The following is a 25,603-nucleotide window of genomic DNA, read 5'->3' on the forward strand; positions in this document are numbered from 1 at the left end:
AAAAGTTTTATTAGCATTTTAAGCTTGAACATTTTCTAGTTTCATGAGAATTTACAAAAACATTTTCTAATACCTTTGTTTGGGGCTCCCATTTACAAAAAAATTACTCCAATATCTGAGCATATTACTTACACTTGCTAAGCCTTAGTTTCTTCATCTTTCCAAGGGGGATGATATCAATTCCTATCTTATAAGATTGTTTTTAGAATTAAGCTTAACTCAGTATCTGCAAACAATAAGTACCCAATAAATGTTAGCTGTTGTCGATGTTATTATTACAGGGAAAGAATTATATTATTCAAAATCCCAGGTCTTATATAGAGAAAGAACAATGCAAGTAATTGTTCTGGTATCTGCCAGCCCTTCCAATGGGATGTGTGGACGCTGAGATAAACTTCCAAAATCTTGTGAACAGCTCTGTGCTGAGTAATTATTTTGAATAGTAAAGTAGACAGCAAACTACTAAGCATTTCATACGTTAAAACTTCTTCATGGTATGTATGCTTGAAATAATGACATTTATTAACCTAATAACCAGAGAGTTCTTCAGGAAAGGCTATAGTTTATAACTCTTGCTTTAATTTTAGTCTGGCAATATAATGCACACTCTATTGTTTGAACAAGAGAACTTTTCAAATTCTAAAGTCTTGAAAGTCTATTTTCAGGATGGCTAAACCAAAATTACATTGGGTTACTTAATTTCACTATTTATTCTTTCCTTTTGAAGTTTTCTGAAGATCATCATCACATACAGCCTCATTTTTTAGTTAGTTGACTATTCAAAAAAATACAGAAATTTAAAAAGTTGCATACTAACAACTCTTTTTCTTAAAAAATATTTTATTTATTTATTTTTTAGAGAGGGAAGGGAGGGAGATAGAGAGAGAGAGAGAAACAACAATGTGCGGTTGCTGGGGGTTTGGCCTGCAACCCAGGAATGTACACTGGCTGGGAATTGAACCTGGGACACTTTGGTTCCCAGCCCACACTCAATCCACTGAGCTACGCCAGCCAGGCATACTAACAACTCTTCGTTGAGCACTGAGCATGAATGTTTTTAATCAAATTTTTAAATAAAATCACCTCATTTTGTAGTAAAACAAAGGCTTATTGTGTCCCAGGACATAATATAATATCCCAGGAAATTACAGAACCAGTATATGCAGGAGGGCTATCTTGCTTCTATGGAATAATCTATCATTTTACCTCTGGGAAAATATACAATAACAGGTTAAAAAATAAGTATCACTAAAATAATGTTATCAAGATAGAAAGTAATAAAATGAAATAAGTTAAAAACAAAATAAATATACTAAAGCAAGTCATTGAAAAAGTCTTCAAAAAAATTCACTGAAGCCAAATGGCAGCCATTCACAGCAATACCTGCTGGTACACTGATACAGATGGGTTTCTGTAATACTCATCTAGCCCTGGCAGCCTGTACTACAATGTGGCCACCCTTCCCTTTTTGGGGGGCCCTCCCTCATATACCTACTATATGATCCAGTCATTCCATTTCTAGGTATTTTCAAGAGAAATGAAGGCATAGGTACACACAAAGTCTTATATATGAATGTTCATAGCAGTTTTATTTGTAATACCCCAAAAGAGTGAATGACCCAAATTTATGTCAACTGGTGAATGGATACATAACTTGTGGTATATTCATACTCAGCAATAAAAATGAATGAAGTATAAATTCATGAAACAACATGAATAAATCACATGTTAAGCAAAAGATGCCAGATGAAAAGAGTATATATATTGTCTGATTCCATTAATATAATGGAAGAAAATACAAAATAATCTGTAGTGACAGAAAGCAAATCTATGTTGTAGGAAAGGGAGAATGGCATCTAAGAGGTGTGGGAGAAAGGAGTTACAAAGGGCAGGAGAAAACTTCTGGGGGTAATGGGTATGTTCATTATCTTGATTGCAGTGATGACTTCACAGGTGTGTAGTTGTGTCTAAACTGATCAAATTGTACATTTTAAATATGCACAGATTGTTGTATGAAAATTATAACCCAATAAAGCTCTAAAATATAAAAGATGAAATTTTAAATTCTTTGAGAAAGTTTTTAAACTTTTTAAAAACCCTTTTGTATGTTTTTAACAGAATGCCTATAAATTCATATACTTTTTTATCAGAAGATCTTAAAACATGCTATAACCTATAGCATATTTAGGTAGCATGGAGTCTTTCATGATGTTACTACATATTTTAATATTTAGTATCCAATATTTAATATATAGAATTAGAGTTGATTTTTTATATTAATAATGTAGCCTGCAACCTTGCTAATTCAAAGATGAGTTTTAGTACTTTTTTTTGCGGATTCCACAGCATTGTTTACATGGATAAGACAGTTTTACATCTTCCTTTCCTATTTGGATGCCTTTATTTTCTGACCGTGTTGTACAGTCTGGAATTTCTAGGATGATCTGGAATAGAAGGAGTGGGAATGTACGTCTTCGTTTTGCTGTAGATCTTAGTCTCTCACCATTCGGTATGATGCCAACTGTAGATTTTTCTGTTGATGCCCTTTAATCAGTTGAGGTAATTTTTTTCCATTTCTGGTATGTTGAGAGTTATTGGGAATGGATGATACATTTTATCAAATGCGTTTTCTGCACTTATTGAGATGATAGATAGTTTTTTTCTTTAAATTTTTTAAATAAGGGTAATTGTATTAGTTTCTGAATGTTAAACCAAACTCACATTCCTGGGATAAACCCTACTTAGTGGTAATGTACTATTCTTTTCATATATTGTTGATTATAATGCTAAAATTTTGTTAAGAATTTTTTCATCTATGGCATATTTGTCTATAATTTGCTTTTCTTCTAATATCTTTGTGTAATTTTATAAAATTCTCATTTGAGGACATGTTCATTGATTTTTAGAGAGAGGGGAAGAAACAGAGAAAGAGAAACGTCAATATGAGTAACATCAATCAGTTGGCTCCCATAGGTGGAATCAAACCCACAATCTAGGCATGTACCCTAACTAGGAATTGAACTGGTTTGTGGGATGGCACTCCAACCAGCTGAGCCACACTGGCCAGAGCTCTTTGTCTAATTTTGATATCAGAGTAATGTTGGTCTCATAGAATAGGAACTCTTTCCTCTTCAATTTTCTGTTTGGCAGAATTCACCAGTAAAGCCTCTTGGGCCTGGAGTTTTCTTATAAAAAAGGTTTTAACTACAAATTCAACTTTTTTTTTATAGATGTAAGATTATTCAAACAATTAATTTATTTTTTAGTAGGCCTTACTAGTTTGTGCCCTTCAAAGAATTTGTCCATTCCATTGGTGTTGTAGTACTTGTTTGTATAAATGTTTCCATGTGATTGCATTAATAACTACAGAAACTCTAATGATGTCAGCACTCTAATTCTCAATATTGTCTTCTAAGTTCTGCTTGCCCAGTCAGTCCAGAAGTAATCAGTTTACTGATGTTCTCAGAGAACCAGCTTTAAATTTCATTGATTTTTCTTCTTTAAAATTATTGTTTTCTTCTAGTTTCTTAAGGGGGAACTTTATTAGTTTATTAGTTTGAGATTTTCTTTTTTTATAATATCGGTGTTTAGTAGTATAAATTTCTTATTATCCCTTTGTGCTTCACCCCATACATTTTGAAATTCTCATTTTTTGTTCAGTACAAAATACTTTTGAATTTCTCCTTTGATTTCTTCTTTGATCCCTCCATTATTTAAAAGTGAGTTATTTAGCTTCCAAAAACCTCAAGATTTCCCAGGTTGCATTCTGTTTTTGTTTATGACTTAATTTTATTTTGCGCTGAATTTTTAAAAGTTTATTAAGACTTGTATTATGGCCCAGAATATGTTCTATCTTGATAAATGTTTCAGGTGTACTTAAAAAGAATGTGTATTCTTCTGTTGACGGGTCTAGATTTCTATAAATGTCTATTCAGTCAAGTTGGTTGATAGTGTCATTAAAGACATTTATATCTCTACTGAACTTTTGTCTATTTGTTCCATCAATATTTAAGAGAGGGGTGTTTAAATCTCTGAATATTATTGTGGATTTGTCAATTTATCTTTTCAAGTTCTTGATAAACTGATCTTTTTATAATTATGAAATAACCCTGTTTATCTCTGGTAATTTTTTTTGCTCTTAAATCTACTTTGACTGCCATTAACATCACAGTTTACCTTCAAGTATAATAATATATATCATTTCAGAACCTTGAAGTAGAATACTTTCATTTCTCCCTCCCAGTCTTTTGACTATTTTTTATACATTTTCACTTGTGTTATACACCCCATACTGTCATGTTATTTTTTTCCTTTAAAATGTAAATTATTTTAAAAAACATATTTAAAAGATATGTTTAAATTATATTTAAGACATATTTAAATTATTTTATATTTACCCATTTACATACTATTTGTGATACTCTTTATTTCTTTATATAGATTCAGATTTCCATCTGGTATCCCTTTCCTTCTGCCTGAAGAATTTACTTGAACATTTCTTGTAGTAGAGGTCTGCTGGTGATAAATTATTTTAGCCTTTTTTGTCCTGAAAAATTTTATATGTTGCCTCCATTTTGAAAGGCATTTTTCTGCATGTAGCATTTTGAGTTTTTTTCTTTTCAGTACTTTACAGATACTGCTTTATTGTCTTCTGGTTTGCATCGCTTCTAATGAGAAATCTGTGTTTTTTCTTACCTTTAGACATATTGTGTTGCTTTTCTCTGGCTACTTTAAAATTTTTCTCCTTATTACATTTTTTAAAGCAATTTGATTATGATGTGCCTTGGGATAGTGTTACTCATGTTCACTGCACTTGAAATTTATTGAGCTTCTTGGATCTGTAGGTTTTTAGTTTTCACCAAATTTGGAAAATTTCTTTTTATTATTTGTTCAAATGTTTTTTGTTCCCTCTTGCCTTTCCTTTGGGGACATATGAAACATAGTTGCAATAATTCTTTAATATTCCTACTAATTTTACCAAGTGTGCCATCCTTAGATCTATTTTTATTAGTTGATTTTTCTTTTCATTTGGAGTACCATTTTTCCTCATTTTAACTTGCCTGGTGATTTTTGATTGAATGCCAGACATTGAAAATTTTACTCATTGGCTATTTAAAAATTCATATATAAATATATATATATATATGTGTGTGTGTGTGTGTGTATAAAATTGAGCCTTGTTCTGGGACACATTAAATTACTTGAGACCAGTTTGATTCTTTTGAGTTTTGCTTTTAGGCTTTGTTATATGGGCTCAGAGCTTGAGTTTAGCCTGGGGCTAATTTTTTTCTCTCTCTGAGGCAATGCTTTTCACCTCCCTCTCCCTCTCTCTGTCTCTGAGAAGCTTTCTCCTCTCTCATTCTTTGCTCTGAAGACTCACCTACCTTTGCCTATTACCTAGGCTGTGTCTGGGTTTCTCTTTCCAGCTCTGAGGCTTAGAAACTACTCAGGTAATAACCTGGGTCAATGATAAGATTCATCTCATTTTTCTCCCCTTTCTTAGGGGTCAAAGCCTGTCTTATTCTGCCTGATGTCCATTGTTAGAGAAATGTTTCATGTATTTTGTACAGTTTCTTAGTTGTTTCAGGCAGGAAGGTAAATCTAATCACAATTAACCATAAATAAACCTTAGCTGGAAGTAGAAATCTCTAATTTCATCTGTTTTTCACAGCAATCGACACAAATGATTTCTTCGTTCTTTTGGTAACACTTTGCATACCTGGCTTCTGTAATACCACTCTTTCCTGGATTTTCTTTTATTTTCCAGTCATTCTTTAAGCTCCTTTGCTGGCTACTGCTTTTCAATAAATTAAAATTTTGTAGTGTTCTAAGTCTCAATCTCATTCTACTCACTTCTCTACCTATACTCTATTTCTCCTTAGACAGCCTTAGTCAGGCCCATCAGGTCCCTTATTTAGTCACCATCATCTCTTCCCTGCTACGTTATCCCTGGTCCACTCGGACTCCCAAATGCCATTTCCACACAGCAGCCACATCAAGTGAATCAGTTCATACACTCTTCTGAATAAGACCCTTTCATGCAACAGTTCTAACCTGCTTTGTGTGGTGGAACCCTTTGGAACAATGGTGAAGTCCATGGACTCTTTCCCAGAAGACTTCACAACGATGAACTGAAATAACCCATAGATCTCAAAGAAAGTCAATTACGGTATTCAAAAAATTTAGCAAAAAATTCAAATTGTGACAGTTATGAATATGCTTCATTATTAGCATATTGAGTAATAAGATCTAATAGGGATGAATGTAAATAGATCTGAGATATCTAAAATAACTAATATGATATGAAAATTTCTGTGATTTTCATTGGCGACATCACAGGCACTGGTAATGCTACTGTACTTTGTTGTTTATATTCATAGCAAAAGTAAATTAAATTTCGATCAAGGATAGATGGGGAAAAATTTTGCAATTTTTTCCCATTCAGGTTCACTGCCTCTCAGTTCTAACCAGAGATTCCTTGTGGGTCATGAACCATTAATTAAAATCCTGATGGCTTTCTGTTTGAATAAGAATAGTATCCAAAGCTGTTATTATGGCCTACAAGACACTACATGATTTAGTCCCTGAGTATCTCACACACTCCCTCTGCTTACCCCTCTTCTTTAGTCACTATAACCCCCAACTCCAGGCCCTTATATTTACTGTTTCTGTATTTAAGATAATACCAGCTCTGTCCTGGTTATTGATATATTGCCTCTCACGTCCAAATTCACCCTTTTGCCTGACAAATATTTCTCCTTTAGTGGGTAGTAAGATCTCAAGCCCCGTCTGCAGAGGGTACTGGAAAGATACTGCAGGAGGAAGAAATTTTTCTCCCTACTCTTTCTGGTAGATCACTGGGAAGGCTCCTGCAGGGTGAACTTTTTCTCCAATATTCTGCCTGCAGTGTTTTCAGAGCAAGGTGCCTGTGGTATACAGTTTTCTCGTATGTTTGGCCACCAAATGCTTTCTCTAGCTCTTGGCTTAGCCAGTAAATGTATAACCATGGGCCCAGAGAGCAGGGGTCTGTTTCTGCCAGGTCACTGATGCCTGTATCCTCCTATACAAAGCTTTGTTCACTTGGGCGAGGAGTACTTATCCCTTGCTTGCTTCCCCACTCCTACCCCTAGGCTTTTTCATAGTCCAGATCACCTTTCTTTAACCCTCTTTAAATCTCACACCCCTCAGTACTACTCTCTTCAATCCCCACTCTCATCTCAAGTTTCATTTCTGTTTCCCCATTCAGCCTCCCTTTCCTTAACATGCCCAGCACTGCTTTGGGCCTCAACCCATACTCTAAACATTTTGCTCAGCACTCTGTCTGGTTGTACCTAGGATTAGATAGATCCCGTATGTACATGCTGGTGCTTATCTGTGTCCTGGTAGTGGAGTGGATTTGGGTCTTTATACGACTCCAATTGATCTTGAGCATCACTGGTAGTATCTGTACCACACTTCCTGAGCCACTGTTTTAACCCATGGCTAGCCTCATGGGAAAGAATAATGTAGCATTCTCATGAGATTTCTTGTTCACACAATGACCTCTGACAAAAATGCAGTCTTACTTGAGGGCCTCTTTCTCATAGTGGATGCTAGAGTGAAGTTTGGGAAAGATTTATGTTTTATAAATTTAGTGCTCTAGTAACATTTTATCATAAATAAATTCTAAATATTATAAGTACTAAATAAAAATTCATTGGAGAATATGGTAAAACTTGTTGATAATTGAACCATTACCTCTTTATGTTGAGTAGATTCCTCAGACTTGTCAGTAAAGTCTGACTTGATGCTATTCATGGAGCACAGAGGAACAGAGCGGGTATTTTTTTCAGAATATGCCATGGATTCCATCTGTTCATCAGCTTTTTTAATATCCTGAATATGAATATACAGGTTACCATTAGAATAATGCCTTAGAAATTCACAGGAACTTTATTAAACATCCCTCTAAAAGCATATTTTGTCTCTGTTACTGAAGTGGTATACTTGTATTCTTGTGCAGGTCTTGCTGAAGTTTTCAGGCTTCACAGAGAGCAAGTCCAACTCATACTAAAATGTTAGTGAGTGACGATAACTTATTCTGCCTCCACCCCGTCCCCAAAGATCTGTATAATTAACTGGAGAAAACAATGCCTTAATCCAAAGCAATTATTCCACCAGCAGGGACAGATCTTAGTTAAAGGAGCTTTGTGAGGGAGATGACTCAAAGACACTCTTTCTGACCCCTTCTTCCTGGTTTATAAATTTATAGCATGTAGTTTATAGCACTTAAATGTGAGGCTGGTCCTGAGCCTGAGGGAGATCTGAGGAGAATAATACATTCCACACCTGCTAGTGCTGCCCATTGCAAACTGATCAAAAAGCACAATTGCTGAGGCCAGCTCATAAACAATAAGAAATTCCAAAAATATCAAGTTAAACTTAATGAGACTTTAAATTATAGGATAGGGTAAAGCTCTAAACCAAAATGCTCTAAGTCTAGTTTTGTTGTTCTTGGTATTTAGAGAAATGAGGCCAGTTTTGGTGGTGTGAGTAAATAAATTTGACGACCCCACGAAGAGCAGAGCGGGGAGGAAGGGGATGAGACAGGAACAGGACGAGGACCCCAGTTAGGATGACTGCGGCCCAGATCAGGGTGGGGAGTGGAGATGAAAGACAGAGGTGGATCTGCGCACAAAGGAGAATATGCACATGAAAGGCTTCCCAGGGACACGGATCCTTTGCCAAGCTTAACAACTGTTAATCAGTGTTCTCAAAGTACAATGAACTTTAATCATTCTTATACTATCCTAACATCTTTAATCAGACATTCCTTTATGATATCACTGTCCTTCCTTTTTAAAAAAATATTTCTCTACCAAGAAAAATCTTTTATTTGGCTTTGTTCAGGAGAGATTTACTTTGTGACAAGTTTAAAATAAAATTTTGACCTCTTCTCAAATTTTTCTAAGAAGGTGTTTTAACAGGACAAAGACAATTGTTTTTCTGGGAAGGCTGCTAGACAAGATAAGTTTTGGTATGTATCTATCTCTACTTGTTTTGTTTCATTTTCATGTGGGAACTCACTAAAGGAATATGTCTCTAAATAATCATGCATGGCCAAGACAAATAATTACAGCATTAGTCTCCATGGTTTGAACTTTTCTGAAAAGTTTGACTGGATAATGCTAATGCTAATAATAGTAATATAATAAACTTTATTACTCAACAATAATTCAAAGCACTTTACATGAATGAACTAATTTAACACTCATAGAAATTCATGAATAGGTTACCATTATTTTCCCCATTAGAGATCAGAAAATTGAAGCACAAAAATTTAAATAATTTGCCCAAGGTTCAAAATCTATTAAGTGGCTGAGTTGGGATGCCAGTTTAAAATATGTAAACATTACCTGTGACATTGCAAGTGAATAATAGAGACCTTGTTGTGCCATCAGTTCAGCATGAGTTCCTTTTTCCACCACCATCCCATCTTTCATGGCCACAATCATGTCGGCACTTCGAATAGTGGAAAGTCGGTGTGCTACCACAATTGTAGTCCGACCTTTGCTGGCCTACAAAATAGCGGTTATAGAAAAAAATATAAAATTAGTAGAAATAGCAAACTCTTCAATATTGAAGAAAACTGCTTGTCATATTTTACATGTCAGACTGTCATCTCTGGGTATAGAAATTTAGAAACATTGATAGATTAGGAAGGTCAATAAAAACTAAAATGAAAAGAAAGTCATAAAGTTAGATTCCATATTGGTGGATTTATAAAACCACAATATCTTAGAGCTAGAAAAGCAACTAAAAACCATTTAATCTGAGCCATCTAAGAACTATTTGGCTAGTAACTAAAAGTAACTAAGTGAGTAGCTTAAACTCAATATTTCTCACTTTCCTTGTCTTTAAAATAATGGTATTTCTTAAATAAGCAGGTATAGATTCAAGGTACTATATGTTTTTAACTTTTTTACAAGCATCCTATACATATGAAAAAGTACATACAAGTGTACAGATCAATACACTTTCACAAACGGAATACATCCAGATGCATAGTACCCAGGTTAAAAAACAGATTATCAGCACCCTGAAACTCTCTCAGGCCCTCTTTCAATCACTGTTGTCCAGCTCACTCACACCAGTGGTAACCACTATTCTGATTTCTAACAGCATAGGTTAGTTTTGATTTCTTTGGGTATTTTATATATATCGAATCATGCAGTATATACCCTTTTATGTCTGAGCATGTGTTTAACATTACGTTTTTGAGATTCATTTATTTTGTTGTATATAACTGTAATTCATTCTTACTGACAAATCGTATTCCACTGTGCAAACATACAGTGATTTATTTACCTGACCTACTGCTCTTTGACATTTGGGTAGTTTCAGGGTTTTTCTTTTTTTCTATAATAGGTTGTTATACATGTTTATTTGTTGAACATATGTATACAATTTTACTAGTTATATACCTAGGAGAGGAATTGCTGAGCCATATACTCAGCTTTTTTAGATTCTGACAAACAGCTTTTCAAATTGGTTGTCCAAATTTATAAACCTCCAAAAGTACAGGAGAATTTTAGTTACTCTATATTCTCACCGACACTTGGTAATTTCTGTCTTTGTCTAGTAGGTGAGTACTATCATAATGTGGCTTTTATTTGCATTCCCTGATGATTGATAAAGTTAACTTTTCATATGGTTAGTGACAATCTGGATATTCTCTCTTGTGGATTGTAGGTTTTGCTCATTTTTTATTGGAACTGTTTTTTTCTTGTCAATTTTCAGGAGCTTTTTATATATTTGACATATGAGGATTTTGTCAGATACTATGTATTACAATTATTTTTTCCTCTAAATGGTAGTCTTTTCACTATTTTAATGGTGCCTTTTGATGGATACAATTTAAAAACTTTAGTGGAGCCTAACTGATCAATATTTCTCTTACAATTTATGTTTTTTGGTATGTCATATTTAAGAAATCTTTACTCCAGTGTCATGTGAATATTTTTCTATCTTTTACTTTACAATCTTTATAAGTTGCCTTCTCTATTTAGATCTATACACCATCAGAAATTAATTGAGTATGGTGTCAAGCAGGAGTCAGTGTACATTTTCCCCATGCAGTAGTCCCCCCTTATCCAAGGTTTCACTTTCCATGGTTTCAGTTGCCCTCAGTCAGCTGTGGTCTGAAGATATAGAATGGAAAATTCAGAGACATTTTGAGAGAGATCACATTCATATAACTTTTGTGACAGTTTATTATTATAACTATTCTATTTTATTATTAATGGTTGTAAATCTCTTATTGTGCCTGACTTATAAGTTAAACTTTATCATAGGTAGTATGTATCAGAAAAAACATAGAATGTATAGGGCACTATACATACTATCTGGTACTATCTGCAGTTTCAGGTGTTCACTGGGGATCTTAGAACGTATACCCTGCAATTAAGGGGACAAATGTACAAGTTAACCAATAGTCCCAGAAGCACTTTTTGAGAAGATCATCCTTTCTCTGTTGCACTGCAGAGCTGTCTTTGTTATTAAATCAGGTGACCATTATTTTGTGTCTGTTTTTGTATTCTGTGTACTGTTCTATTCATTTTGTCTATTATGGCACCAATACTACACTGTCTTAACTACCATAAATTTAAAATAGGCCATCACACCTATTTACCTAAGTCTTTCAGCTTCATTGCTCCTCTACAAGGTTGTCTTGATTATTCTCCAGGTAATAGAGTTTTGTAAATGACTAACACAATATCTGATACTTTGAGCACACTATAGGCATACTAAAATTTTTCTGAGTGCTTAAGAACTTCTAGCTAGTATTATTATTATTAACATTGGTACTAATATATTACTGATATTGACTTTTTATTCTTATCTATTACAGAGAAGGAAACTGGAGTTCAGAAAAGTTAAGAGGCTTGCTCAAGGAATCATCTAGTCACTGGAAGGACTGGTACTAGAATCTGGTATGGTGTGCTCTGTTCTCTGGAAAGGGTCTCTCTATTGCAGAATATATTCTCAATGAAGCAGATGAGTATTTCTTTCAAACTCTTCTATTCCAAATGTATAAATGAAGAAAACTTTTTTGAGAACTTTTTAAAACAATAGTGATTGATAGGTGGAAACAGATTTATGACATAATGTTATGTGCAAAATGTAGGACAATGTATGCATCATGTTATAACTATGTTAAATATCTATCCATAGAAAAAGATACATATATAGAAATATATCAAAATATTAATAGTGCCTGTATATAATTATTGGGCCTATGGGTTGCATTCTTCTTGTCTCAGTTTTCTCAATTTTATTTACTAATATACAGGTATTACATTTTTGTTTAAAAGCAAGAGAGCTAAAATATTTTGGAAAAATATGTTATATTTTTTAAAGCTTTTGTTCCTATAATATTTACAGGCACAGGAGCAAACATATGCTAAATATGTCATTTACATTCTGACATATTTAGCTTATGTTGAGGTGACCGTCTAAAGTCTCATGCAAACCAGGACACTCTTGTGTGGGACAAACTGGGAGATATGGTCATGTAATTATAACTCAAAGCCTTTTGAACTGATGGTCTATTGTCAGGGAAGTTAAAGGGGAATCATATATCACTCAGGTTAAAAATGGCAATAGAGAAGTGGTGACTACCTAAATTGGACTTTAATATTTAAACTTACTTTGAGAAATAGTATTGGGGATGGAGACACTAGAAATCATCAAAACTAGGCTTCCACAATAAGCAGACATTGTTGTTAATTTTGGTTTTTGAAATATACTATATATCTGTAAATGTCAAACAGATATAGTTATGTCAGGAATATATATATTCATATATACATACACTTGATGTGCATGTGTGTGTATATGCACACACATTTTGTATTCCACCAAGCCAAGTAAGAATGTTATCATTTGGGTTGGTAATGAGGATTGAGGCCTAAAGTTCAGAAGCAAACGTAGGTCACTGTATCATAGTCAGTCTGAAGTTCTTCCTAGTCATGGTAGCAGTTAGGGAACCCCTGGCAGGACCAGATTCATGGGCATATGAACTATGTAGTTGCTGAAGCCCCATGCTTAGAAGAGTCCAGCTTTTGGCTGAATGCTCTGTGCTATTTTGCAATTCATTTTTTTTTTGATGCTGAAACCCAGGATTGACATCTTGCAAATTCTTAATTTTTGAAAAAGAAACCCATTTTTATTTTTCACTGAGTCTCACAAAGTATGTAGCTGACCCTGACCATTAGTAAAGGTAAAAAGGTTTCTAGGTAGGTGTACCATAATTTAACCCAAGGATGGATATTAAGAAAGGCCTTTAAACAGGTAAATTTAAAAAAAAATAGTTTGACACCTACCCAACTCAGGGTCCTTTCCTGTCATGACCTCAGTTACATTCTAATAGTCAGACTCAAATTATGATTCAAAGCATCTAAATTTATTTATATTTAACCTGCATCTCCTTTTACATAGAGCAGATAAGAGAGAGAGCTATTTCTGCCTCATCAGCCCAGTGTTTCAGATATTTTTCTATAAATATGAAATTAAATAACACAACTAGCACCAAAATTTCTTTTTTAAATTTTGAAAGCATATCATTATCTAAATTGCTTAGATATTACACAAATATCTAAGCAATTTTCTTGAACAACAGACAAAGAAGACTGATGATATAGGAATGAAGTCCACTGTTTCAATAAAAACTCATAATAAATACAGTTTACTCTGACATAGAATGATGAGCATAACTTACTGTACTACATGTTAACTAAATACAAATTATAAACATCCTCATAGATAAGACTGTACAGCAGCAGTCCCCAACCTTTATGGCACCAGGGGCCAGTTTCATGGAAGACAATTTTCCCATGGAATGTGGGGTGGGGGGAGACAGGAGGTAGAGCTCACATGGAAATGTGAGCAGCATTCATGGGTGGGGAGGAGGGAGGCTGGGAGCGCTTGCTGTACAGTGAATCATGTTGCTAAAGAAAGATCTAATTTTCAAAAATTTCTTTGTTACTTGTGTTCTCTGGAGTCACAATTCTTAGACTTGAATCTGGTTTCTGCAAATACCTGTGTTTGTGGTCTTAGACTAGTTTACCTCCCTGAGTCTCAGTTTCCTCATTTGTTAAATGAGGAAAAATCATGCTACCTATATTTTAGCATTCTTGTGCAGATTAATGTTCTTGGTATCATGACTTGTACATTAAAATTTTGTAGCAAATGCTAGTTTTTAAATATTAATTGAATATCTTTAAGTTGCAGACCCTTGACTATTTATTGAGGCCAATTCAGAAGATAAGGTAAGGTCCTAGCTCTTGAGAGAACTAATAAAGGAGGCAGAAAACAATTTAACAAAGTAATAAATCTGTAATAGAATATAAAAATATTAAGCACAGAAGTGATTAACTGTTTAATTGAATAGAGAAAGATCGCCAAATCAATGACTTTTGAGTAGAGTCTTAATGAATGGATAAAAGTTTGTCAAATGGGAAAAAGAGAGGAAGGGCAATTATAATAGAGGATACAGCAACACAAGGCAGTTGGTCCCAAAAGAACACGGATTTGTGGGGAATAATGGGGTGCATGTACAGCAGAGTTATAGAAAACAGAAGGTTATGGGTTAGGAATAGAATTTAGGGCTAGTTCCTGTAAAGCAATGTTAAGGAATGTTTCTCCTATAGGGAATAGAATTTATTGGAGGTTCTGAACAGGGGAATAGTGTACATAAACAAAATCCATTATTTAAAAATTATCCATCACTCTGTAGTTACATGTGGATGCAGAACTTTTAAAGTCTTTTTCTATTAGATTGCTATCTTTTTCATACAGGCAGATCTTAGCATGTTTTTGAGACTTAAGAGGTTGTAAAATGATTAAGGTAAAAATGATTGATGCTGTAATGAATAAATATAGACATAATAGTCTGAACTGTTTTTATTGCTTTTTCTCTTTTTGTTACTTAAGACAACTAAATATGTATATATGTAATGTACATTACATATATATATAAATTTTAATTTCGAGTGATGAACACTAGTCATTTCTGTTATCTTTAAAAAAGAAATCAACAGGCCATAGAAATAGTCATCCATCAATAAACCAAACAATGTTACAGGTTAATTATTGTTAACTACAGATGGCTAAGGTTCTGTAACTAACATTTCTCTTTGGTTTTACTTACACAGTTCTGTGAGCTGACTGGGAAAGTGTGGTTATTTCCCTCTGAGAGACCAAGACACAGCAGCTCAGAGAGGTGAACCAGTGGATGCCAGGCCACATGGCAAGGCTGAAACACACATTGAGGTCCTCTGAACATGCAAAGAGCGCAAACCCTGCCACATCTCTATTAGGTGTCTTCTCATTAATGTGACTAAAGCTCTTTACATTGACTACTTCTTATACCTTGCAAATTTCCTGTTCCTGTACCTTATACTAGTACTAAGGACAGGCTTTCATGCAAGTGAACACTTTTGTAACAGTTTTACATGTGAACAAAGCAGACATTTAAATTCCCTCTGTTGAAATGCAGGTAATAATAAGAATTACTGATCTTTAATACTGATCTTACTGATTTAAGCATGCATACCAAAGATGTATTTTTGATTATATAACATATACTTTATTTACATAATATTTACAAACTAAACCCTTTGATAGTTTATGTATGATTCCCAAAATGGACTATTTCTGAATTTTTTTAAAAAGAAAAAAGATACAAATATTGAAAAAGGAAAATACCAAAGCAGTGCCTCAAAAAATGAAGAGTCAATTGTATAAAAGACAGATTCTGCTTTTAAGCAAGACGGAATGTCAAGAATAAGATTAACCCTCTCATCTGAAACCAGAAAACAACTGGAAAAATGGTTTCGAAAGCACTGAACATTATTAGACAGTGAGACACAGTGATCCCTGGCATACTTGATATACAGAAGATGAGTACTACAGCTTCACGTCATCATAAATGTGACCTAAAATTGATGTACTAGCCATAGGGAACAAAAAAAATTCAACACTAATTGTTTCAGATTTAAAACACAAGAGATTTTGGAAGCCAAAGTCTCCTAGAAAACTGATCAAAGAAATTTGAGCTGATGCTTTTTCTTTTAGCAAGAATTACTATAAAGATGAGAGAATTTAGTGCAATCTATTCCAATTGCTTTTTTTTTTTTCTGAATGCCTCAAAGTAGGTGTGGTAGATTTCCAATATGCCTTTATTGCTATTATTTCTTCTACAAAGTACCAATTTGAAAGAATTTCCTAGCATCTCCTCTCCTCCTTCACAGTTCATACAAAGCTAAAAGAAAAGCAATTAGCTATTTGACCAAAGAAAGGTCAACAGGAAGGTAGGCCTCTACTTGACACTTTGCTGGCATTTTTCAGATTATTTCACAATTCCATGCACAACCATAAATCACCAGGTGATTATTCTGGACTTTGAAATAGAGGGTAGTTTAAAACACCCTTGAAAGAATTGCTAGGTTAGAGATAAGGGCCTGAGGAGACCAGCTAGCTTCTCACCAGTGGTGGTAATAGGCCTTGGATAAAGGTGGGCAACAGGAAAAGAAAGAACAATGCAAAGCTGTGAGCATTTGAGAGAGCCTGTGATTGACTGCTTGGTCAATTAACAGGGATAATATACTCTCTGGGGAAGCCAGTAAACACAGAGTTCTGGTGCCCCACAGCAAGTGTCGGGGGGTGAGAAACCTGTGAGAACACAAGTTCCCACGGACTGCCACTCAGAAGGTTGCCTCCCGTGGATTGGGCCCATTGACAACATATGCTTGTGGCTTTCAAACTCTTTTTAAGCTTTTAAAACAGATTTTAAGCAAAATCCTTTCAACAAATAAAAGCTTGTGGAAAGTTGATATATTTAAATGAACTATACTAATTAGTGGGTGGCTTCTGTGTCTGAGATGACGGTGGGGGAACCCGACCTTGCCTTCTAATTCTCAAGAGGCTCCTGGAAAATTCTAGCCCCGCAGTACTCCAAGAATACCATCTGTGAAACCTCTCACTACTCTTTTACAAATTTCCACTTGTTTTAGCTACTGAAGTTTACTTGACCATCTGCTCTAAGAAGGTCTCTATGGTAGTTATATGGGAAACATGAAATTTCTGGTATTTTAACTACCTTACCATGATATCAAAAGCCAATTAGCTTGCCATTCTTTTAGGTCAGCTCTAGTTCCATAGCTGAACAATGTCAAATTACTGTCAGGTCACTTCACCTGTCCTAGAATAGTTTTTTTTTTTGTAAAATGGGATGACAAATAGCAAAGTATCAGGCACTTCGAGCCATATTTGATAAGTGACTCGTCTACATCTCAACTCCTTCCTTTCAACTTGTAGGAAATTACTCATGTAAATATAAGTCAGTCTCTCTCTCTCATACACACACACACACACAACACACACACACAGCTCTTAGAAAGGGAAAGATATCCAATATCTAAACTCTCTACTGAGATGAGACCATGCATACTATCTAATTAGTAACAAGTGGTAATAGTCTGTACTATGAAGTTTTCTTTTTAGAGCCTGAATCTCTTTATTTTTACTTCTAAATAACAAATTAACAATTGATGATAATACAGTGATTTATAGTCATTTAATACATTTCTCCTACATTTAGCTTTATTAACAAGCTAATATTTATAGATAAATAAACAAGAAAAAGTAAATGATGAAGTGGTGGGCAAGAAGAAAAAAATGCTAAAATAATTAGCTCATCTTTCTTTCATGAGGGAGTAATATCTTACCTATACCAGAATGCTGACCAATGAATAATACATTACAGATGTCTTACTGGGTAACAATTATGAAAATCAGTATCTTATATGTAAGAGTTTTCTTTATTTGTCAGCAAGGGCAAAACTTAAGAATAATTTAAATTTACAGGTATCACTGAGATGCATATCCATATCATAGAAAAGTATTTTATTGTATTTTAAAAGCATCGTATTGCATTTTTTAAGACTTTGAAATATCCTGCTAAGTAGTAATGATTTAAATTCATTTGTAAAAGAAATATCTAGTACCTATACATACAGTAGGATTAAAATAAGCAGCTTAGGGGACATGAGTGAGTCTATTATAAGCCTATATGAGAGTCTCAATTTGGGGTATGGTTTGAGTTTTTATTCTAAGAGGGCAGAGTGGTTTTGGGAAGAGGCTAGATTGTTATTTTTGAAATGCTGGTAAAACATGTATAACATCATATTTATGATTCTAACCATTTTAAGGGTAGGGTCCACCTGGATCTGAGAGGCTATTTTCTTTTGTATTACTATTATTTTATACTCAGGCTTAGACTGCTATTCTTTTTTTTGTAGTAAAATATAAATAACATAAAAATTTGACCATTTTTAATTGTATAATTAGGTGGCATTAAGTACATTCACATTGTTGTGCAACTATCACCACTACCATCTTGAGAACATTTTCTTCATCCCATACTGAAACTCTATACCTTTGTTTTTAAAGATTTTATTTATTTATTTTTTTAGAGAGGTGAAGGGAGGGAGAAAGAGAGAGACAGAAATATCAATGTGTGGTTGCCTCTCATGTGGCCCCCACTGGGGACCTGGCCCACAACCCAGGTATGTGCCCTGACTGGGAATTGAACCTGCGATGCTTTGGTTCGCAGCCCACATTCAATCCACTGAGCTATGCCTGCCAGGGCTGAAACTCTATACCTTTTATGCTATAAGTCTCTAGTCCCCCTTTCTCTCAGCCCCTGGTAACCTCTATTTTATAACCTCAAACTTATCTTTTTGCATCTCTCTTATTTCAATTAGTATAATGTCCTCAAGATCATTGTTGTAGCATGGATCAGAATTTTCCTTCCTTTTTAAGAGTGAACACTATTCAATTGTATGAATATATAAAATTGCATTTATCTATTCATCTTTTGGTGGACATTTGGATTGTTTCTAACATCTGGCTACTGTGAATGATGCTACTGTGAACACGGGTACACAAACACTGGTTTGAATCCTTAATTTCAATTTTTTTTGGTACATGCCCATACCTGGAACTGAAGAATCATGTGATAATTCTATGCTTAATAAAAGGCTAGTTTTTAAAACAATATTTTATTTATTTTTATTTTTAGAGAGAGGGGAAGGGAAGGAGAAAGAGAGGAAGAGATACATCAACATGTGGTTGCCTCTTGTGCGCCCCCAGCTGGGGACCTGGCCTGCAACCCAGGCATGTGGCAATACTTCTTGTCAGTCTCTTCTTGCCTGAAAAGTTTCTTTTGAGAAATCAGCAGATAGTCTTATGGGAACACCTTTGTAACTCTCTGCTTTTCTCTTCCTTCTTTTAAGATTCTCTTTTTGTCTTTAACCTTTGGCATTTTAATTATGATGTATCTTGGTGTGGTCTTCTTTGGGTCCAACTTGTTGGGACTTTCCATGGTTCCTGGACTTGCATGTCTATTTCCTCTGCCAAATTAGGAAGTTTTCTTTCATTATTTTTCAAATAAGTTTTCAACTTCTTGCTTTTCCTCTTCTCCTTCTACACCTGTATGATTCAGATGTTGGTATGTTTGGAGATGTCCCAGAGGCTCCTTACGTTATCCTTGGTTTTTTAAATTTGATTTTCTTCTTGCTGTTATAGTTGAATGCTTTTTCTTCCTTATGTTCCAAATTGTTGATTTGAATCATGGCTTCCTTCCCTTAACTGTTGGTTTCTTGTGGATTTTTCTTTATTTTACTTAATGTGACCTTCATTTCTGCCTGGGTCTTTTTTTTTTTATGCTGTTGCTGTACCCAATGAGTTGTTTGAGCATCCCAATCACCAGGTTTTGAATTCTACATCTGATAGGTTGGTTATCTTCATTTCGTTTAGCTCTTTTTCTGGGGTTTTGTTCTGTTCTCTCATTTAGGCCACATTTCTTTGTTTCCTCAATTTGGCAGCCTCCCAATGTTTGTTTCTGTGTATTAGGTAGAGCTACCTTGACTCCCTGTCTTGGTAGCATGGCCTATTGGAGAAAAGGCACCTGTAAATTGTGTGGGTTTGAGTCTTAGGCAATGGCCAGGTTGGCGCAATCCTCTTCACCTCTTTGTGGCTCTGTATGGAGGGAGGGCTTGGAGAGGGGACAATGCCGCTGCATGGCTTCTGGAGGTTTTCCTCCAAACAGCACATTTTCAAACAAGTTAAAGTAAAATGTTCCATTAAGCCTTCTGAAGGGTTTTGGAAGCCATGATTATAAAGAGGTTTGGCCATTGAAAAAAGTATCTGATGTTTTCACAGTGCCACCACCAACTATCCTCCCAGATGCAATGCAGTTTGGTAAAGAGTTACAACTGCATTGTGGGCTTGAAGCATGTGCCTACAGTAAGCAGAAGGTCAGTGTGAAGTTTGAGGGCCCATGGACTGTTGGGATTGAAAGTTTAAGATCAAGTCAAACCACACAGTACGCTTCTCTACTTGAGGTGAAATGAAGTTAAAATGAGTACTCCAGGATCACCCTAATGAAGAAAAGTTGTCAGAGAAGAGAATCCCATAGGTGTGTATGGAAAAGGCAAAGGTATAGTTATGATGGAGGTAGTGGTGTGGGGTTACCACGGGAAAGTGGAAATTGCAAACTCATTGGAATGAAGGTTTATAGAGGATGATTGCTTGGGATATCAGCCTCAAATGTATTTTTAGCACCAATTATAGCATCTTCTTCTCTTCTCTAAATCATTTCCTATAACCATCACATAATTTTTTACAAGGGTGAACACCCTGCATCCATACATTAAGCAGGGTACTAGACTTAATAAATAATCCACTACGGCACTATACTTTCTTTACATTTAAAAACAATGCTGAACCAGGAATATGAAAACAAGAAACGTGCCTGCTTACTTACCTTTTCCAGTGCAGCTTGAACAACTGATTCACTTTCTGTATCTAGGGCAGATGTAGCCTCATCTAAGATCAGTATCTTTGGGTTTCGAACTAAAGCTCGAGCAATTGCAATTCTCTGCTTCTGTCCTCCACTCATTTGAGCTCCTTTTTCACCTACTAAGGTATTAAATTTCTAATGAAAAGTAGGAAAGAGCACAGAAACAGAAGCATGATCAAATGATTAGAGAAGGAAATGACAAACAATCACAGTTATGTTTTAACACCAGCTTAATCTCTAATTCAGGCTGGCTGGTTTTGACCTTTGACTTGTTCTTTGTAAAAACAAACAACTATTAAGAAAAAGTCTAGTAAAGAGAGGACCTAAGAACAATTGGGCTAGCAATAAAAGAAATGAAAATACATGATAATCAAAGATTTTTAAGAAGATTAATAATTTGAACCAATTTTCAAAGTTTTTAGGAGATTTTTAGAATACACTGATATCTTTAAAAGAACACTGTAATGTAAAGACATACTTAGCTACTATTCAAAATGTTCATTAGCAATTTAATGCACTATATACATCCTTCTTCCTGGATATTACAAAAAAGAGTATGAAAAATTACTGCAAAAATAAACTTTCCCTCAAAGCTTTTTTCAATTTTGGGAGACTTTTTAGGTCTTCTTTCACTTTTGTTTTTTTGGTAAATGCATCTTTAACAAAGTAGTTATCTTTAGATATTTGAGGTTGGAGGTAACTTCTAGAACTAATGAAGCATGGTTAGTAATATTCTATTGGATCAAGTCCCTAATCCAAAGTTCATTTCTTCAAAGATATAAATGTATTGAATAAATATCCTTTCTAAATCTTTAATTTCTAGAGTTTGACCTTCAAATTTGATTTTTAAAAATATAAACCTAATTGAGGAATAATTTAATAATTATATACCCATAAACATTATACACTCAATAAAATGCACTCAATTTAAGGATTCAGTTTTGTGAGTTTTGACAAATGGCTATACACATGCTATCACCATCCCAATAAAGATTTAGAATATCTCCATCAACCTAGAAAGTTTCCTCATGACCCTTTCTAGTTGATACCCACACCCTGCCTCAGGATAGCATTGATTTGATTTTAATCACTATAAGTTAATTTTGCTAGTTCTAGAACTTTATATAAGAGGAATCATACAGTGTCTACTTTTTAAGAGGATTTTTTTAATAGAGCAGTGTTAGGCTCACAGCAAAATTGAAAGGAAGGTAAAGAGATTTCCTGTACATCTCCAGACATGCACAGAATTCCTCATTATCAATATCCCCTGCCACAGGGGTATGTTTGTTACAATTGAACCTACACTGACACCTTATAATCACCCAAAGCCCATAGTTTACATTAGAATTCACTCTGGTTATGATTTTGGACAAATGTATAATTACGTATATCCATCATTATGGTATAATACAGAGCATTTTCACTACCGTAACAATTCTCTGTGTTTCATCTACTCCCTCTCCCCCTCATCATCCCCACCTCCAACCCCTGGCAACCACTAATCTTTTACTGATTCCATAGTTTTGCCTTTCCCAGAATGATATATATTTGAAATCATACGGTATGGAGCCTTTCCAAACTGGTTTCTTTCACTTAGTAATATGCATTTAAGTTTTATCCATGCATTTTCATAGCTTGAAAGCTCATTATTTTTAGTGCTTCATAATATCCCATTGACTAGATGTACCACTGTTTACTCATTAACCTACTGAAGAATAACATCTTGGTTGCTTCCAAGCTTTGGCAATTATAAATAAAGCTGCTGTGAACATATTTGTGTAGGTTTTTGTGTGGATACATATTTTCAACTCCTTTGGGTGAACACCAAGGAGCATGGTTGCTGGATAAATTGGTAAGAATATGTTTAGTTTTGTAAGAAACCGTCAAACTGTGTCCAAAATGGCTGAGTCATTTTGCATTCTCACTAGCAATGTTCTTGCACCATTAGTAGAATGAGACATATATGTCCAGCACCATCTGTTGAGCGAGAGTTCCTATTGCACTGCATCCTCACCAGCATATGTTGCCGTCAGTATTTAGAATTTTGGCCATTATAAATCCAGTGTAGTGGTATCTCACCGAAATTTTTAATTTGCATTTCCCTGATGAGATGATGTGGAGCATCTTTTCACATGCTTATTTGCCAACTGGATATGTTCTTTGGTGAGGTGTCTGTTAAGACTTTTGGCCTATTTTTCATTGTGTTGTTTGTGTTCTCATTGTTGAATTTAAAGAATTCTTTACATACTTTAGATAACAGTACTTTATCAACTGTGTCTTTTGTGAATGTTTTCTCCCAGCTTGTGGTTTATCTTCTCATTTTTTTTGAGGTTGTCTTCTACAGAGCAGTTTTTAATTTTAATTAAGTCCAGATTATCAATAATTTCTTTCATGATTTGCACCTTTGTCATGTCTAAAATGTCATTGTCATATCCAAGTCATCTAGGTTTTCTCCTATGTTATCTTCTAGGAATTTCATAGCTTTGCATTTCATATTTAGGTCTGTGACCCATTCTGAGTTAAATTTTGGGAATGATGTAAGGTCTGTGTCTACATTTATTGCTTTTTTTTTTTTTACAAGTGGATGTCTGGTTGTTTCAGTACCATTTGTTTGTTGAAAAGACTATCCTTGCTCTATTATATTGCCTTTGCTTCTTTGTCATAGATTAGTTGACTATATTTATATGGATGTATTTCTGGACTCTGGACTCTATTCCTCTGATATATTTGTTTTTTTCAACAATTCCATGTTGTCTTGATTACTGTAGCTTCACAGTAAGTCTTAAAGTTTTATAGTGCAGTCTTTTAGCCTTGTTTTTCTTCAGTAATGTGTTGGCTATTCTGATTATTTTGTTTCCACATATAAATTTTAGAATTTGTTGATATCCACAAGATAACTTGCTGGGATTTTGATTGAGATTACATTGAATCTATAGAACAAGTTGAGAAGAACTGACATTTTGGCAATATTGAATCTTCCTTTCCATGAACATGAAGTATCTCTCCATTTATTTAATTTTTCTCTAATCAGAATTTCATAATTTTCTTCATACAGATTTTGTTAGACTTATACCTAACTATTGTGGCTTTTACTTTGGCTTTCCCTGGTAACTAATAATGTTAAATATTTTTTTCATGTGTATACTGTTTATTTGATTCTTTTTTTATGAACTGTACAAGTTTTTGTCCATTTTTATTCTTGTCTTATTACTGTTTTGTAAGAGTTCCTTGTATGTTCTGGGTGCATGTGTTTTGCATGATCAGTGTATTGTGGATATTTTACTCTGTGTCTTGCCTTTCTATTTTTTAAATGGTATCTTTTAAAATTAAATTTAAAATGTTTTAATTTCAATAAAGGCCAGTCTATCATTTTTTTAAAAAGTAAATGCTTTTCTGTCTAAGAAATCTTTATTCCAAGGTCACAAAGATTTTCATCTAAATTTTTAATTTTAAAGTTTGACAGTTTATGTTTTTACATTTGGCCTAAGATCCATGGCAAATTAATATGTATGTATGGTGTGAGGAAAGGGTCATACTGAATTTTTTCCATATGAATATCCTATTTTTCCAGCACTATTTGTTAAAAAGACTTCCCCCCACTGAAATATACTGGCCTTGTGAAAAATCAATTGACTAGATATATGTGGGTTTATTTCTGGACTTTCTATTCTGCTCCACTAATCTACATGTCATCCATTCCTATGCTATTACTACTGCCTTAATTGCTATTTTAAAATTAGATATTGTAGGTCTTCCAGGTTTATAGTTCTCATTTCAGAATTATTTTGGCAATTCTTAGTAATTTAAATTTCCAAATAAATTTTGGAATCACCATGTCAATCTCTACACACAAAAAAAGAATGCTTGGATTTTGATTGGTATAGCATCAAATTTACAGGTCAATTTGGGGAGAATGCATAGCTTTAAAAATATTCAATGTCTAAATCAACGAGTAAGGTACATCCTATTTATTTAGATCTCCTTTAATTTCTCTTACCAATGTTTGATATTTTGACAGAGAAGATTTACATATCTTTCATTAAATTTATTCTGTTTTATATTTTTTGATGCTATTGGGAATGCCACTCAATTTAATTTCATCTATAACTATTACTATTATTTAGGAATCTAGTTGATTCCCCCCCGACAATATAGTCTTACAGTTATAGATTATCTACACCTCTTTGAGTGACTTTTTGTAGTTTGTGTCTTTCAAGGAATTGATCCTCATCAACCTGTAAAATTTATAGGCATAGCTTTGTTAATAGTATGCTTTTAGATTTTTAAACTATATTTTATTGATTATGCTATTATAGTTGTCCCAATTTTTTCCCATTTGCCCCCCTCTGCTCATCCGACCTTCCCTACAGCAATTCCCTGTACCCCCTTAGTTCAGGTCCATGGGTCATGCATGTAAGTTCTTTGGTTTCTCCATTTCCTATAGTGTTGTTAACATCCCTGTGTCTATTTTGTACCTACCATTTATGCTTCTAAATCCTTATACCATTTCCCTCATTCTCCCCCTTACCCCTCCCAGCTGATAACCCTCCAAATGATCTCCACATCTTTGATTCTGTTCTTATTCTACTTGTTTCTTAGTTTGTTTTTGTTTTTTAGATTTGATTGTTATAAATTTGTTGATATTTTAATGTTCATAGTTTTGATCTTCTTTTTCTTAAATAAGACGCTTTAACATTT

At 34.3% G+C, this 25,603-nt stretch overlaps 1 protein-coding gene across 1 annotated transcript in view; it reads right to left on the reverse strand.

Annotated features, from left to right (window-relative positions):
- The window catches only part of ABCB5 (ATP binding cassette subfamily B member 5), an 87,310-nt gene that overhangs the window by 35,556 nt on the left and 26,151 nt on the right, over positions 1-25,603 (reverse strand). The window contains exons 13-15 of the mRNA XM_045828292.1: positions 20,870-21,040; positions 9,396-9,557; positions 7,738-7,875 (exon numbers count right to left, since the gene is read on the reverse strand). Of these exons, the coding sequence (XP_045684248.1) occupies positions 7,738-7,875; positions 9,396-9,557; positions 20,870-21,040 (471 nt within the window). The remainder of the gene's footprint in view (positions 1-7,737; positions 7,876-9,395; positions 9,558-20,869; positions 21,041-25,603) is intronic.

The sequence above is a fragment of the Phyllostomus hastatus genome, unplaced genomic scaffold (assembly GCF_019186645.2).
Source record: "Phyllostomus hastatus isolate PE091 unplaced genomic scaffold, TTU_PhHast_1.1 phas_scaffold_78, whole genome shotgun sequence".
NCBI lineage: Eukaryota > Metazoa > Chordata > Mammalia > Chiroptera > Phyllostomidae > Phyllostomus > Phyllostomus hastatus.